The following is a 17,954-nucleotide window of genomic DNA, read 5'->3' as shown; positions in this document are numbered from 1 at the left end:
AGAATTGTAAGAAAGGTCTTTGAGTGGGACATTTTGATCAAGGGCGCATGGGCTACGGACATGTATGACATTCTTTTGAGAGCAGGGTATGAAGACCATTTTTATAATAAAGAAAAAGTAGAGAGTATGGTAATAAAATAAAATATTTTTCAACAGGTAAAGGACAGATGGGCTCTGGATATATGAAATAAACCAAAGCTCCACACTTATTGTGAGAAAAAGCATACTATTGTCCAGAAAATTATGTATTGTATCATTTGTCAAAAAAGAAACGAAGCCTATGTGCTCAAATCAGGGCTGGCATACTTGGTCTTCATATTGAGACGGGTAGATATGTAGGCATGGTTGAGGAGGATAGATTATGTGGTTTGTGTGATCTTAATGAAATTGAAAATGAAATGCATTTTGTTTTGTGTTTTGCATTTTGTCCATTCTACAACTCTTATCAGGCAGATACTTTTTTAATAAGGTAGATCCTAAGTATGAATTTGTGTGGTTGGATGACTCAGAGAATCTGAAACGTCTATTTCAACAAGACATTTTTTCTTTTGCTTCATTTCTTGACAAGGCCTGGTCAATGAGGAGGAGGGCCATTTACATGTAAAATGGCATCGTCTTGTTTTGTTCATATAATTACTGTACGCATGTTTTATTTAAATGGTATGTTATAAGGAAGGACGTACTATGAACAGGAAGGACTGTTAATGGACTGTTAATGTCTTGTTTTCTTTCTGTGTAATGTGTCATATAATCCCATATGGGATGGGCCAAAATGGTGGCATGACACGAAAATAAAAAATGTCATTCATTCATTCAAATTTCATTCACACGCTTTTTGAGCTTGTAGATCTGCCATTAAAAAATATATATATATATATATATATATATATATATATATATATATATATATATACATTCTGTGTGATGAGTACTTTCACTTTAAAGGGATGGTTCACCCCAAAATGACTTTGTTTTCTATCGATTACACACCCCATGTAATAATAATAATAATAATAATAAACTTTATTTGTATAGCACCTTTCATGACATGAAATGCAGCTCAAAGTGCTTTACAGAGCAAGAATACAATTACAGTTAGAACCAATTTAACAATAAAGCAAACAAAAATAAAATAAAATAAAATAAAAGCAAAGGCATAAAACAACATTAAAATAGGCAATACAGTGAGGAATTAAAAATCAACCAAAGAATCAGCTAAAAGCAAGAGTGAAGTAATAGGTCTTGAGCTGTGCTTTAAAGCTATCGACAGAGGCTGCCTGCCTTAAGTGTAATGGGAGTTTATTCCACACTGTCGGTCCGTAAAAGCAGAATGCTGCTTCACCGTATTTTTTATATGTCATTGTAGGCACCTCGAGCAGGTCAGCACTTGAAGACCTGAGGGCAGGAAAGGCGAAATCCGCCACCGACTCGACTCAGGTTGTGACTGAAGTCGCCTAGGTCGTGATAGTCGGTTCCTTAGTCGCTAGTCGTTTCCTTAGTCACGACCTCAACGGAGGTTGCGACCTAGGTCGCTAAAGTCCCGACGCACCTCGCCAGTCGTGACCCAGCATAGCTAGTCACGACTCACGACGTCCAAGTCTCGACCTTAGCCACCTAGGTCGCTAAAGTCGCAACCTCAGCGACCTTATAGCGACCTTAGGTCCCGACGCACGTCGCCTGCCAGCTAGGTCGCCAGCTAGACCAGTGTGCCATGACGCACGGACCGCTCGGCAGCTCATGAAGAGAGTTGACATTTCACTTAGGCAGAACTCTGTCAGTAATCAATGGATTCTTGTAATTAAAAGTTTTCTATGATCTATCCAGTTTATATTTTCATTTGGTTTATTTATTTTATTTTTATTTTCTGTCTATCGAAGATATCAAGCGAAAATAGAGCGGACAATTACAAAGAACGGCCAGAGTCATGTTCCACTCCCAATTTAGGTGGGATTTCAAATACTTATTCCTTCATTAATCCCCCACGTCCCCCCCCCAATCCCCCCACGTTGTGTGCCCCCCCCCCCCCCCCCCCCATCACTCGTCACTCATAATAATCTGTCTATCAAATGATATCAAGCCAAAATGAAACGTCGGACTGGGGAAGCGGACAATTACGCAGCAGGGCATTGAATGAGCCCTGTTCCACTCCCAATTTAGGTGGCATTTCAAATACATATTCATTTTTTAATCCATTGCAATAAAATAATGTTTTTTACAGCGTTTTTTCCTAGTTTACGATTACGAGTGAAAAGGTTCCAGCGCCTCAGTGCGGCTGCAGAGTTCATGTGTATCACTAAGTGGTGGCACTTGAATTAAGAGCAGTGGTGTAAAGTAACTAAGTACATTTACTCAAGTACTGTAATCAAGTACAATTTTGAGGTATTTTTACTTTCCTGGATTATGTCAAATGTTTAGGATTTTTTCTTGTTGGCTACTCCACATCTATTGCAGATATAAATTATTAAATTATAAACCATAGGTATACATTAACCACTTCAGCAATATTTTATACATACTATTTGAAAATATCAGATCTACAAGCTCATCGGCTATTTTCAAACATTTTAGTAAAAATTGTGACCATTGTTGCGTGCGCAATAATTGTGATCAGAGATTCAGAGACGCTCAGACAGTCTCGTCATCTGTCCTTTCCACTCCAGAGAAACATCAGTCCAGTTACACGGAACAGATCACACACACACACACACACACACACACACACACACACACACACACACACACACACACACACACACACACACACTATATATATATATATATATATATATATATATATATATATATATATATGCTAGCACAGTTGACATCAATAGATGTCTGAATACGTTACAGACAGCGCAGTCAGTGCGGCCTTTCTTTATAGAAATGTTCAAACTTACCTGCAGGTTATATGAAAAGCATTATTCCCCGTTTGTTTTAATGGATATTTGATATGGTTGTATGAACTGGATAAAGTTAATGTTTAATATTGCAGCTCAGCGCCTCCAAGACTGGACAGTAGCTCTGGTCCATATCCTTAAGGAAACACTTTTGCGCAGCGCACTGGCCTAATTATTTTTGAGCAACTGTAAACATAAAAAATAGCTTTCATATTCTATTAATATTTTTTACAAAAGACATTTGGCCTTGGATCGAAATGTGCTAAATGTTGGCTATTTCTGGGTGTTAATTTGGCTAATTTATATTTTTTGTTATTTTCTGGGTGTTACTTCTACTGCGTAATGCATTCCAATGATCTCATATAACTATATAATATACGGTAGCTTCGAGGGGCTAGGGAGGGGGGTGGACACGCAGCCGACGCGGTCCGTGCGGTCGGTCGGGAGCATGGCTCGGGCCCGGCAGGCGACGTGCGTCGGGACCTAAGGTCACTAAGCTCGCTGAGGTTGCGACCTTAGCGACCTCGATGGCTAAGGTAGCGGCAGCGACGTGTCGGCTCAGTCAACGACCTGTTACTCGACGGAGGTCGCTAAGGTCACGACCTCAACGGAGGTTGCAACCTAGGTCGCTAAAGTCCCGACGCACCTCGCGAGTCGTGACCCAGCATCGCTAGTTACGACTCACGACCTAAGTCTCGACCTTAGCCGCCTAGGTCGCTAAAGTCGCGACCTCAGCGACCTTATAGCGACCTTAGGTCCCGACGCACGTCAACTGCCAGCTAGGTCGCCAGCTAGACCAGTGTGCCAGGCTCCCAACCGACTGACTATCTATCTATCTATCTATCTATCTATCTATCTATCTATCTATCTATCTATCTATCTATCTATCTATCTATCTATCTGCGGTAGAGTTCAGGAATTTAATTATTATGTATAATATCATCATATTCTTTATTATGGTGGAGAAATTGATGCTATTCAAGGATTATTAATATTATTATTATTAGTTTTATTATTATTATTATTATCATTATTATTATTATAACCCTTATTGTTATTATTATTATAGACCTATTGCAATAATAGACTTTATTATTATTACTGGAGTATTTCCATTTTTCTACTCCACTAAATCTCAGAGACAAATATTGTACCTTTACTCCACTACAATTATTTGAAAACTTTAGTTACTTTGTAGATTTAGATTATTATTACATCCTCAACCACTTCAGCCCTATTTAAACGTTGACTATTTGAAAATAGCAGATCTACAAGCACACAATGCATCACAATGTGAGGCGTTGTGAGCTTGTAGATTGGCTATTTTAAAAAGATTATTATACATTTTAGACATAATGATAACTTGTGAAACGGTACACTCTGCATAACAAGTACTTTTACTTTTGGTACTTTAAGTATATTTTGATGCCAATACTTTTGTACTTTTACTCAAGTACATTTTTAATCCCCATGAGTATTTCTACAATAGGGTATTGATACTTTTACATATAAGTAAATATGTTTAGTACTTCTTCCATCACTGACTACACACACACACACACACACACACACACACACACACACACACACACACACACACACACACACACACACACACACACACACACACACACACGCCCCTAAGGGGCCCTTAACATTATTCTGAATAATAAATGTATGGACTGAAGGCGCTTTAGGCCAGCGGTATACATTGTTGTCACCTTAGCGCATATAGAGACAGTGAACTGATAGTCTTGTATGAGTTACAATATGTATAATGATTTGTATTTACACGAGTAATGGTTTATTATATGACAGACTGATGAAGACATGACACTGCTTACCTTATGTAAATGGAACAATTAACATCGGGAGGTTCCCAGCGTGCGTAATGACGCACAGAATACATTAGTGGATTTCAAGTGCAAGCTGTAGGCTAACATACAATACACAACATACTGATAGCCTACATGTAGCCTACTGTATATTAATTGGGGGTGCTATGGCCTAGGGTGTGTTGAAATAAAGCTCACCCAAGCACTGTCTATTGGGCTGCTTTCTGCGTGTGACAAATGCGCTCTGAAAAAGCTGCTGGTGCGAATGGTTTTGATATCTCCACCTATCTGTGGGGTTCGGTGAGTCTGAAGCTATGGGTATAGCCCTAGAGACAGTGGTAGGACTAACGGATGGTCGAACCACTGCCATGTTACCGTTATCATAATATGTCTAATCTACATCATAACTAACGTTTTCAAATAATTGTCGTGGATTCAAAATAGGCTACAATATTTGCCTCTGAGATGTAGTGGAGTAGAAGTAAAAGTATAGAAAAATGGAAATACTCCAGTAATAATGATAAAGTCTATTATTGCAATAGGTCTATAATAATAAGGATAATAATAATAATAATAATAATAATAAGGGTAATAATAATAATAATGATAATAATAATAATAATAATAATAATAATAATAATAATCCTTGAATAGCATCAATTTCTCCAACATAATAAAGAATATGATGATATTATACATATAATAATTTAATTCCGACCTGAACTCTACCGCAGATAGATAGATAGATAGATAGATAGATAGATAGATAGATAGATAGATAGATAGATAGATAGATAGATAGATAGATAGATAGATAGATAGATAGATAGATAGATAGATAGTCATTCGGGAGCCTGGCACACTGGTCTAGCAGGCGACCTAGCTGGCAGGCAGGCGACGTGCGTCGGGACCTAAGGTCGCTATAAGGTCGCTGAGGTCGCGACTTTAGCGACCTATAGGTGGCTAGGGTCGAGACTTGGACGTCGTAAGTCGTGACTAGCGATGCTGGGTCACGACTCGCGAGGTGCGTCGGGACTTTAGCGACCTAGGTCGCAACCTCCGTTGAGGTCGTGACCTTAGCGACCTCCGTCGAGCAGCAGGTCGTTGACTGAGCAGACCCGGCGCTGCCGCTACCTTAGCCACCGAGGTCGCTAAGGTCGCAACCTCAGCGAGCTTAGTGACCTTAGGTCGCGTGTCCACCCCCCCTCCCTAGCTTCGAGGGAAGCTACCCCACCCGCCCCCCCCCCCCTCCACCCCAAAACTACCCCCCCCCTCGATAATAAAATAGCCAATCTACAAGCTTGCGATTTCAGCACTGGACAGCTCCCATGCAGCAATCTCTCTCTCAAAAAACACGGGTGCTTGTCTGATAGTTCTTTTTTATAAACAGAAGTGTTGTGGGGATAATTCCTTAGACTTGTTACAGCCTATGATTGTCATGATTCCAAAATATAAAATAAAGGTCTTTAGTTATATGGGATCATTGGAATGCATGCAGTAGAAGTAACACCCAGAAAATAACAAAAAATATATATTAGCCAAATTAACACCCAGAAATAGCCAGAATTTAGAACATTTCGAACCAAGGCCAAATGTCTTTTGTAAAAAAACATTAATAGAATATGAAAGCTATTTTTAATGTTTACAGTTGCTCAAAAATAATGAATTACAAATGGCCAGTGCGCTGCGCAAAAGTGGGTCAAACCATAGCTCTGGCCTTAGAAGGAGTTCTCCTTAAGGCTATGGACCAGAGCTACTGTCCAGGCTTGGAGCTGAGCTGCAATATTAAACATTAACTTTATCCAGTTCATACAACCATATCAAATATCCATTAAAACAAACGGGGAATAATGCTTTTCATATAACCTGCAGGTAAGTTTGAACATTTCCGCACTGACTGACTGAAAGACCGCACTGGCTGCGCTGTCTGTAATGTATTCAGACATCTATTGATGTCAACTGTGCTAGTATATATATATATATATATATATATATATATATATATATATATATATATATATATATATTGTGTGTGTGTGTGTGTGTGTGTGTGTGTGTGTGGGGGTGTGTGTGCGTGTGTGTGTGTGTGTGTGTGTGTGTGTGCGTGTGTGATCTGTTCCGTGTAACTGGACTGATGTTTCTCTGGAGTGGAAAGGACAGATGATGAGACTGTCTGAGCGTCTCTGAATCTCTGATCACAATTATTGCGCACGCAATGGTCACAATTTTTACTAAAATGTTTGAAAATAGCCGATGAGCTTGTAGATCTGATATTTTCAAATAGTATGTATAAAATATTGCTGAAGTGGTTAATGTATACCTATGGTTTATAATTTCATAATTTATATCTGCAATATATGTGGAGTAGCCTACAAGAAAAAATCCTGAACATTTGAAATAATCCAGGAAAGTAAAAATACCTCAAAATTGTACTTGATTACAGTACTTGAGTAAATGTACTTAGTTACTTTACACCACTGCTCTTAATTCAAGTGCCACCACTTAGTGATACACATGAACTCTGCAGCCGCACTGAGGCGCTGGAACCTTTTCACTCGTAATCGTAAACTAGGAAAAAACGCTGTAAAAAACATTATTTTATTGCAATGGATTAAAAAATGAATATGTATTTGAAATGCCACCTAAATTGGGAGTGGAACAGGGCTCATTCAATGCCCTGCTGCGTAATTGTCCGCTTCCCCAGTCCGACGTTTCATTTTGGCTTGATATCATTTGATAGACAGATTATTGTGAGTGACGAGTGATGGGGGGGGGGGGGGCGGCACAACGTGGGGGGATTGGGGGGGGGACGTGGGGGATTAATGAAGGAATAAGTATTTGAAATCCCACCTAAATTGGGAGTGGAACATGACTCTGGCCGTTCTTTGTAATTGTCCGCTCTATTTTCGCTTGATATCTTCGATAGACAGAAAATAAAAATAAAATAAATAAACCAAATGAAAATATAAACTGGATAGATCATAGAAAACTTTTAATTACAAGAATCCATTGATTACTGACAGAGTTCTGCCTAAGTGAAATGTCAACTCTCTTCATGAGCTGCCGAGCGGTCCGTGCGTCATGGCACACTGGTCTAGCTGGCGACCTAGCTGGCAGGCGACGTGCGTCGGGACCTAAGGTCGCTATAAGGTCGCTGAGGTCGCGACTTTAGCGACCTAGGTGGCTAAGGTCGAGACTTGGACGTCGTGAGTCGTGACTAGCTATGCTGGGTCACGACTGAACCGACTATCACGACCTAGGCGACTTCAGTCACAACCTGAGTCGAGTCGGTGGCGGATTTCGCTGTCTCTCCCTGAGGGCCCGGTTTGGAACATAGCTCTCTAGGCAGTCAGAGAGGTAGGAAGGTGCCAGACCATTTAGAGCTTTATAAACTATTAAAATAATTTTTAAATCAATCCTAAAAACAACCGGGAGCCAGTGTAGTGAAGCTAGAACTGGAGTGATATGTTCTCTCATCCTAGTTTTAGTTAAAATTCTGGCTGCCGCATTTTGAACAAGTTGTAATATGTCAGTTGTTTTCTTTGGCAGGCCAGAGTAGAGTGCGTTGCAGTAATCAAGCCGAGAGAAAACAAAAGCGTGGATCAGCGTTTTTGCATCGTCTAACGACAGATAGTCTCTAATTCGCGCAATATTTCTAAGATGAAAGAAAGCAATCTTGGTGACATGATTAATGTGTGTATTAAAATTCAATTCAGAATCGATAATAACCCCCAGGTTCTTTACTGTGGTGTTACTTTCTACAGCCAGGTTACCAAGTCTACTTGTTATTGATTCTCTCTGCTCACTGGAGCCAATTATGAGAACTTCTGTTTTATCCTCATTTAGCTTAAGAAAGTTCTCACTCATCCAGCATTTTATACTGGACAGACAGGTCAACAATGGGTCTAGATGTAGACTTGAATTCATGGAGATGTTTTTGTTTTTATCTAACAGTATCGCTTCTGTATGCAACCACTGAGTTGCTGTATAATTTGAAACAGCATTAATACATAAAGGCTGTGAAATGCTAGATTAGAATGAACAATAAACCATAATGACCAATAAACTACATTTTCATCGTTTACATTCTATGTCTAAGTTAAGGGGATGTTCACATAAATATGGGAATGTAAGGTTGAAGGTATGCCCTATAGTAGCCCTTCACACTGTAACAATAGTACAATGTGTGCAGTGATGCTGTAAATAATATCACTGATGTAGTGGATGATAGTCAGTCAAGTCATTGAGATTGAAACATTGAGATTTCCCTCTAAAATATGATGCAGTTTATCTCTTTCCAAGCTTTGCTGTTGTAGGTGTTGAGTGCCATATCAAACAATCTGTAAAAACTGTGTCTACCCAGCTGTCAGAGTTGTTCTAGACCTGAGGATCTGGCAACCCTGACGTAGCCCTGACGGTAAGCGTGTTACGTCACTTCCTATACTGTCTGAGCTGGCGAGACGTGTATCGTTTAGCTGTGCAAGACGCTAACGTTGATATTATTGTATTGTTGTGATTTAAACACACACTGCCACTGCTAACTACTACCCTATTTCTCTACTGTGTGGCGACTTTATCGCTGCTTGGGCTGATTGTCTAGCTAAGGGACTAACTTTGCCGTTGGTTGTTGGCTTTACAATTATCCTAGCTTTAGCTTAGCGGCTGCCCTGGGCTGCTGGGCTATGGCCTCCCACTCCTTCCCCCCCCGGTTCCCGTCTTGCTCCTATCCTCTCTACTGTGCTGTTTGCCACATGTATAGTTACAACTCCGACGACTTTATTGAATGTACGGATGTATGTGGCAGGTGCAGTGTGTTTGCAGCGCTGGAGGAGAGGCTATGGCAGCTAGAGGAAACCATAGCTAGCGGTGCTCAATTTAGCCTAGCCTCTGCTCCCGTAAAACAGGGAACAGGGGGACATTACCAGTCACGGTCACCGATCGAGACTGATCATAGTCCCCACACGCACCGAGACGGTTGGGTGACTGCTCCTGGTCGGAAGCGTAGTAATAAACAAAAGAACACGGGACACCAACCACTTCACGTTTCAAACAGATTTTCCCCACTCGCTGCTACACCCGTTGAGTTTAGCAGTGAGACGTTACCCCCACTCTGTGACACGCCCCCCCAGTGTGTCACTGAGAATACAACTCTGGTTATTGGTAGTTCTATAATGAGAAACGTGAAGTTAGTGACACCACGGACCATAGTCAAATGCATCCCCGGGGCCAGAGCGGGCGACATCGAATCAGATTTAAAAATGCTGGCTAAAAGTAAACATAAACGTTATGATACAATTGTAATCCACTGCGGTGGCAATGACACACGACGTAAGAGATCAGAGATCACGAAGATAAATATTGAGTCTGTGTGCACATACGCAAAGACAATGTCGGACTCCGTAGTTTTCTCTGGTCCCCTGCCAAATATGATTGGTGATGAGATGTACAGCCGTATGTCTTCATTCAACCGCTGGTTATCAAGGTGGTGTCCAGATAATAACGTGGGCTTTATAAATCATTGGCAAACTTTCGAGGGGAAAACTGGTCTGATGGAGAGAGACTGCATACATCCAACTTGGGATGGTGCGGCGCTCATCTCTAGAAATATAGACGAGTCTATCAATAAACAATGACCACCCAGAGTTGGGATCAGGAAGCAGAGTTGCAGTCCTACACGCTTCTCTGTGCTTCCACCAGAGCAGCCACCTACCCTACAAATCAGAACAATTGAAACTACTCGACCCCCTAGGTATGTGAAACCAGGGGTTCGAGGAGCTGTGCATAAAAACTTGGCACATATCAAAATTAATGCAGTAGTGCCACAAAACCAAATTATTAAATGTGGACTCCTGAACATTAGATCTCTACGCTCTAAAGGTGTATTGGTAAATGAAATCATATCAGACAACTATCTTGATCTACTTTGTCTTACCGAAACATGGCTGAGTGAGCAAGAATACGTCAGTCTAAATACAGCCACCCCACCAAGTCACACAAATGCTCATATCCCTCGAGACACCGGCCAGATTGGAGGTGGAGTTGCAGCCATTTTCAACTCAAACTTAATAATCAGCCCCAGACCCAGGCTGACTTACAAAACGTTTGAAAGTCTAGTTCTCACTCTTTCGCACCCAAGCTGGAAATCATTACAGCCTTTATTATTTGTTACAGTGTACCGCCCTCCTGGGCCCTACACTGAATTTCTACCTGAATTCTCAGAGTTTCTATCATGCCTAGTCCTAGACTCTGATAAAATCATTTTGGCTGCCGACATGAACATCCACGTGGATGTAGTAACCGATAGCCTCAGTAAAGCGTTTATTACATTAATTGAGTCAATCGGTTTCTCTCAGTGTGTAGATAAACCTACTCACAAATTCAACCATACCCTCGACCTTGTGTTGGTCTATGGTATTGAAATTGAACATCTAGTCTTCCCATATAATGAGAACCTCTCCGACCACTATTTAATAACCTTTGATTTTACATTAATTGATTACTCACCATTGGACAAAAATGTATTTGGTAGAAATCTATCCGATAGTGCTGTGGGCAAATTTAAGGAAGCAATACCATCAGCCATCAACTCAGTATATTCCAACACAATTGAAGATCTCTATACTTATAGCCCCTCTCAGGTCGATCACCTTGTTAATAGTATCACAGGCTCCCTTCAGACAACGCTTGACTCTGTTGCTCCTTTAAGAAAGAGGGTAATAAAGCAACAGAGGCTAGCCCCATGGTATAACTCTGGAACTAAAAACCTCAAGCGAACTTCACGTAAGCTTGAAAGAATATGGCGTTCAACCAAACAGAAAGAATCCTGTATAGCCTGGCAGAATAGCCTTAAAATATATAGGAAGGCTCTCTGCAATGCCAGAGCCACCTATTATTCATCTTTAATAGAGGAAAACAAAAACAACCATAGGTTCCTTTTTGACACTCTAGCCAAATTGACAAAAAGTCATGACTCTACTAATCCGCGTATTCCTATATCCCTTAGCAGCAATGATTTCATGATTTTTTTCAATGGTAAAATCAATACTATCAGAGATAGTATAGATAACCTACTGCTCTCGGCCCCTGCTGGACCACCCTCCGATGTGGTATCCTCAGAAGTGGCTGTGCGACACAGTGTATATTTGGACAGTTTCTCTCCGGTCGAGCTCTCCGAATTCACTTTAATGATCACATCTTCCAAACCAACGACCTGTCTCTTGGATCCAGTCCCAACTAAATTACTTAAAGAGGTCCTGACCCCGGTTGGTGCATCCCTACTCAATATGATCAATATGTCCCTGGTGACGGGCTACGTACCACAGTCCTTTAAGGTAGCTGTCATCAAACCTCTCCTCAAGAAGCCTACTCTCGACTCAGGCATTTTGGCTAACTATAGACCTATATCGAACCTTCCATTTCTCTCTAAAATCCTTGAGAAAGCAGTCGCCAAGCAGTTATGTGACTTTTTACATAACAATAAGCTATTTGAAGCTTTTCAGTCAGGATTCAGAGCACACCATAGCACTGAGACGGCATTGGTGAAGGTCACAAATGACCTCCTGATTGCATCCGATAACAACCTTCTCTCTGTACTGGTTTTGTTGGACCTCAGTGCTGCATTTGATACTATCGATCACCATATTTTGTTACAGAGGCTAGAGCATTTGGTTGGCATTAAGGGTGCTGCATTGAACTGGTTTGAGTCCTATCTGTCTGACAGATTTCAATTTGTAAACGTTAACGATACACCCTCATTACGCGAAAAGGTTAAATACGGAGTCCCACAAGGCTCTGTACTTGGACCAATACTATTTACTCTGTATATGCTTCCTTTAGGTGAGATAATTAGGAAACACTCTATACATTTCCACTGTTATGCAGATGATACACAATTATATCTATCGATGAAGCCAGATGAAACAGATCAACTGGCTAAACTTCAAGCATGTCTTATAGACATCAAGAGTTGGATTACCCGTAATTACCTACTCCTCAACTCGGACAAAACTGAAGTTATTGTACTTGGCCCTAAGCACCTCAGAGATAAACTAGCCGATAAGAATTTTAACCTAGATGGTATTACCTTGACCTCCAGGGCCACTGTAAAGAATCTGGGAGTCACGTTTGACCAAGATATGTCCTTTCAGTCCCACATAAAACAAATTTCAAGAAATGCCTTTTTTCACCTGCGTAATATTGCAAAAGTTAGGCACATTCTGTCCCAAAATGATGCAGAAAAACTTGTCCACGCATTTGTTACCTCTAGGCTGGACTATTGCAACGCTTTATTATCAGGCTGCCCAAGTAAGTCCCTAAAAAGCCTGCAGCTAGTCCAAAATGCCGCTGCGCGCATACTGACAGGAACCAGAAGAAGAGATCATATCACTCCTTCATTGGCCTCGTTGCACTGGCTCCCGGTTAAATACAGAATAGAGTTTAAAGTTCTCCTCCTCACATACAAGGCTCTCAATGGACAGGCACCAGTATATCTCAAAGAACTCATCGAGCCCTATAAACCAGCCAGAACACCATTGCGTCCACAGTATGAAAAAATGCTTACAGCTCCAAGAAACCCCAAAAAGATTAGAACAGGAGGTAGAGCATTTAAGTTTCAGGCACCTCAGCTGTGGAACCTTCTCCCAGTCTCAGTCCGTGAAGCAGACACACTCTGTAAATTTAAGACTAGACTAAAAACCTTTCTCTATGATAAAGCCTATAGCCAAAGTGTATAGACTCAGTCACCCTATAGTCATCCTCTCCCCCCCCCCCTTTTTCCTCTCTCCTCTCGTCCTCTCCTTTCTCGTCCTCCCTTTGGTTGTGTGGGTTTGTGTCCCATTGGTACAATCGTAATTAACCCTGTACAGATTCACGCTCTAGTAAGGCCTGCCACTAATTCTACAACCGGGGACCTGCTCCCCGGAGTTTCTTTTATTTCCCACGTCGCAGGTCCATGGACCCCCAGCTGCGGCTCAATACTGTGACTGCGGACCGGGCCTCTCCATGGAGCACGACCGTGGATTTCTACTACATTACACTATACCACTACACTATACTGTATATTATCTTAACATTCTTTTATTATACCATTATATACTGCATACACACTATTGCTGTACTATATTATTTTATTATATTATATTATCATATACTATCTTACACTATTATATTTGCTGCTAGTGTTATTGTTACTACTTGCACTGTATCTCTCTCTGTCTCTCCTCTGTCTGTCTCTCCCTCTCTCTCTCTTCTTTCCCCCGACACGGTCGAGGCAGAAGGCCGCCACCCTAGAGCCTAGGGTCTGCCTGACGTTTCTTCCAGTTAAGAGGGAGTTTTTCGTTGCCACTGTCGCAAAATTGCTTGCTCAGGGTGGGATGTCGGGTCTCTTCTCTACATGTAAAGTGTCTTGAGACAACTTGTTGTGATTTGACACTTTAATAAAATTGAATTGAATTGAATTGAATAGACCAGTGTTGTTCTCAAACCTTTCATGTCAAGTACCCCCATATTAAAATGTAGTTTTTTCCCCAACATTTTTTGAAAATAGCTGATCTGCAAGATCTACAGAGCGTCACATCGCGGCGACTTGTAAGCTTGTGTAGATCTGTTTTTTTTATGCTAAATACATTTTGCTGGGGACTATTTGGAACCCCCTCAAGGACTCTTGGGGGTCCCCAGACCCCAGACTGATGACCATTGTTCTAGAGCATTTATCTATCTATCTATCTATCTATCTATCTATCTATCTATCTATCTATCTATCTATCTATCTATCTATCTATCTATCTCCCTCTACCGACTACTAGTAGAGAGATGAGCATCTGCAAAGGAGAGAGAGAACACGTTTATCTGATCACTCGTCATGGTCTCTCTCTCTCTCTCTCTCTCTCTCTCTCTCTCTCTCTCTCTCTAAAATATTGCTGATGTTCAAATCTGTCCCAACTCATTATCTGTTTGTTGTGATGGGCCATAATACTAATACTACAACAACTAATGCTAGTATTAATAATATGTATGAAAACAATAATTGATACAGTGATGTCAGTCAAATGACTGGACCAATCTGCAACATAGATTTACAAGCCAAAGCAAAGACACCAGGGAGAGAGACAGACAGGCTTGAAGAAAAAGACAGGACTGTGACAAACTTCAGGACTACTGACCTGAGAGACACCAGTTTACAATGTGGACTCTTCAGTCCAACACAGAGACGCTTAGCGCCTGCATCGTGCAGCTCGTTACCCAACAGGTGCAGGATGGTCAGACTAGAGGAGCTGGAGCTGAGAACGGAGGCCAGATCGTCACAGCATCTCTCTGTGAGTCCACAGTACTCCAACCTGAATGGAGATGAACACATGAAAATGTTAATCTGTGTTATTAACTGTCTTTGGTCAAGTCCTTTCTTTTGTATAACTCATTTAATACCAGATACACTCAGTGTGCTTCACAATAAAATAACAAATAATTATAAATAAACAGATATACAAAGTGCAGCCACCACCCCATCCAACCACAAACACACATAAAGCATTATAAACCACTAATCCACAATCCAAATCATACAACATTTTACTTCACTTCATACAGCACGCACACACACACACACACACACACACACACACACACACACACACACACACACACACACACACACACACACACACACACACACACACACACACACACACACACCGAGTGCCGCGCTAAAAAACCATGACCATATGAAGTGTTTTATCTTTAATATGTCCAAAGTCAAAACAATCACCTATAACCCAAACAGATAACAAAACTACATTAAAGCAAGTCAAAATGTATAAAATGACTGAAGGGCTTTAGAATGATTTTGACTGTTCTAATGTGTTGATATTGACATGACTACTAACTCAGCCTTTATGCAGTTCCTCAAAGCTGGGATCAGTCTCCGACGCCCCTCCAAGGATGTGTTGAATGTGCTCAGCTTCAACTCATCCAGAGCCTCCTCTGACATCTGCAGCATGTAGGCCAGAGCTGAACACTGGATCTCAGAGAATTTCTCCCCGCTCTTGCTCTCTGACTTCAGGTATATTTGGATGTGCTGATGTACTGACTGGTCCTTCATCTCCATCAGACAGTGGAAGATGTTGATACATCTGTCAGGAGAGGCATCAGTGTTCATCTCCTTCAGGTTCTGGATGACTTTCTGGACGCTCTCTGGACTTTTCTCTGTCTGACCCAGCAGGCTTCGCAACAGGCGCTGATTGGACTCCAGTGAGAGGCCATGAAGGAAACGCACAAAGAGGTCAAGGTGGCCGTTTTCACTCTTTAGGGCTTTGCGCATGGTATATTTCAGGAAGTCGTCCAGGGTCCGGACCTTTCTTAATTTCAGGGATATCTTCCAGTGAGCCAGGAATGTTTCTAAAACCCTCATCTTCCTCTCTCTGAAACAGTGGAACAGGTAAACTGCAGCGAGAAACTCCTGAATGCTCAGATGAACAAAGCAGTAGACGGGTTCTTCTTTGAAGCAATCACTGTCTTTTTTGAAGATCTCTGTGCAAAAGGCTGAGTACTGTGGGGCTTCTTTAACACCAAGACCACATTTTTCCAGGTCTGTTTGGTAGAAGATGAGGTTCCCTGTCTCCAGATGTTCAAATGCTAGTCTGGCCAGCTTCAGAAGAACAGTTCTATCAGCCTGTGTCTCATACTTCTCCCCATCCCTCCTTGCCTGAACTAACAGGTAGTGGCAGTACATCTCAGTCGGGGTCTTGGGCAGCTCTCCTGTCTCGTCTGTCTTCAATATGTGCTGCAGAACTGTGGCAGTGATCGAACAGAAGACTGGGACTTCACACATTATGTGTATGCTCTTTGATGCAGTGATGTGTGAGATGATTCTCTTGGCCTGGTTCTCATCACTGAATCTCTTCATGATGTACTCCTTCTTCTTGTCATCACTGAACCCTTTCACCTCTGTCACTATGTCAACAAAGCAAGAAGGGATCTGTTTGGCCGCTGCAGGGCGTGTGGTTATCCAGATGTGAGCACAGCGAAGCAGCTCCCCTTTCATCAGGTTTACCAGTAGGACCTCCAGTGAGGTGGGACCAGAGCAGTCATGGTCAGTATTGAAGTCTAGGGTCAGCCGACTTTCGTCAAATCCATCGAGGATGAACAAAAGTTTGAAGGGACTCTTGTCGTAACTAGAGATTCCTGACTCTTGCAGCGTTGTGAAGATGTAATTAAGAGCCTCTTCCGGGATGCATGTGGCTGCGCTGATGCATTTGTGAATTAGCTGTGCCAAACTAAACCTTTTTCCATGCAGCAAATTTAGCCGGCGGAAGTGGAGCACAAATATGAGATGGGGATGTTGCATTTCTGTCGTTGCCCAATCAGAGATAAACTTGTGCACAAGAAAGGTTTTGCCAACTCCTGCGATACCAATGGACATCACTGTTCTTATGTGGATGTTTTGTCCAGAGGGTGATTTAAAGATTTCACTGAGTTTGATCTCCTGCCCTGCGTTCTTCATCCCCATCTGTGTGACCTCATGCTCAAAACTTATTTGATAGAAATATCTGGATAAAGCAGCATTTGTGTTGCTGATAAGATTTTTTATACTGCTTAATGATCTTTATCTTAATATCTTAATAGCAGTCTTTATCAATACTGCTATTGATCCTTTTCTATTATTTGATTTAAAGATAAGACAACAATAAAGTTTTAACATGACTTTATTGCTTTTATAAATGAATGACATTTAAATCAGGGCCTCCGGCAGCAGTGCTGCAATATTTACCACTGAGCTATTAGAGCCTGTCTACCTGTCTCAGGGAAGAAATCAAATTTTGACCTTCAGGCATTTGTTAACCAGTCGTGTCAAACCAGACACATGATCTAAATGTTTCAACAAAAAGCTGGGAGACCAAATACAACCACCCTAATTGTATATGTTATGTTATGTTGTATTAACATACTCTACCATAAAGATTGGGCTAACTATGCAATCACTAAAAAAGTTACAACTTTACATACAATTCATTACAAAGAATGTGAAAGCAAGTGACACATCTTTTTATTTGGTAAAATGTGTTCTAACCCTGGGGTTGCTGTCTATCGTGTTTATGATATGTCTGTACTGTTTATGATCTCATCAAGAGGTCACTGATTTATTGTCATTTCTAGGTAACGCTGAGTAGATCTACAAGATAATTGCTTCACGATGTGTTCTTAATTTGTAGATAGGTTATTTTAG

General features: G+C 41.2%; 1 protein-coding gene across 1 annotated transcript in view; it reads right to left on the bottom strand.

The window, feature by feature from the left end:
• LOC308086906 (NACHT, LRR and PYD domains-containing protein 3-like) overlaps positions 1 to 17,237 on the bottom strand; it is a gene marked incomplete at its 5' end in the record, with an annotated part of 22,444 nt that extends 5,207 nt beyond the window's left edge. Inside the window, 2 exons of the mRNA XM_080430549.1 lie at positions 14,896 to 15,069; positions 15,616 to 17,237. Of these exons, the coding sequence (XP_080286675.1) occupies positions 14,896 to 15,069; positions 15,616 to 17,237 (1,796 nt within the window). The remainder of the gene's footprint in view (positions 1 to 14,895; positions 15,070 to 15,615) is intronic.
• Positions 17,238 to 17,954: the final 717 nt, after the last annotated feature.

Source organism: Gymnoscopelus braueri (genome assembly GCF_963280865.1).
Source record: "Gymnoscopelus braueri genome assembly, chromosome: 6".
Taxonomy (NCBI): Eukaryota; Metazoa; Chordata; class Actinopteri; order Myctophiformes; family Myctophidae; genus Gymnoscopelus; species Gymnoscopelus braueri.
Note: the sequence above shows the minus strand (reverse complement) of the source record. Positions and strands in the feature narration are given on the sequence as shown.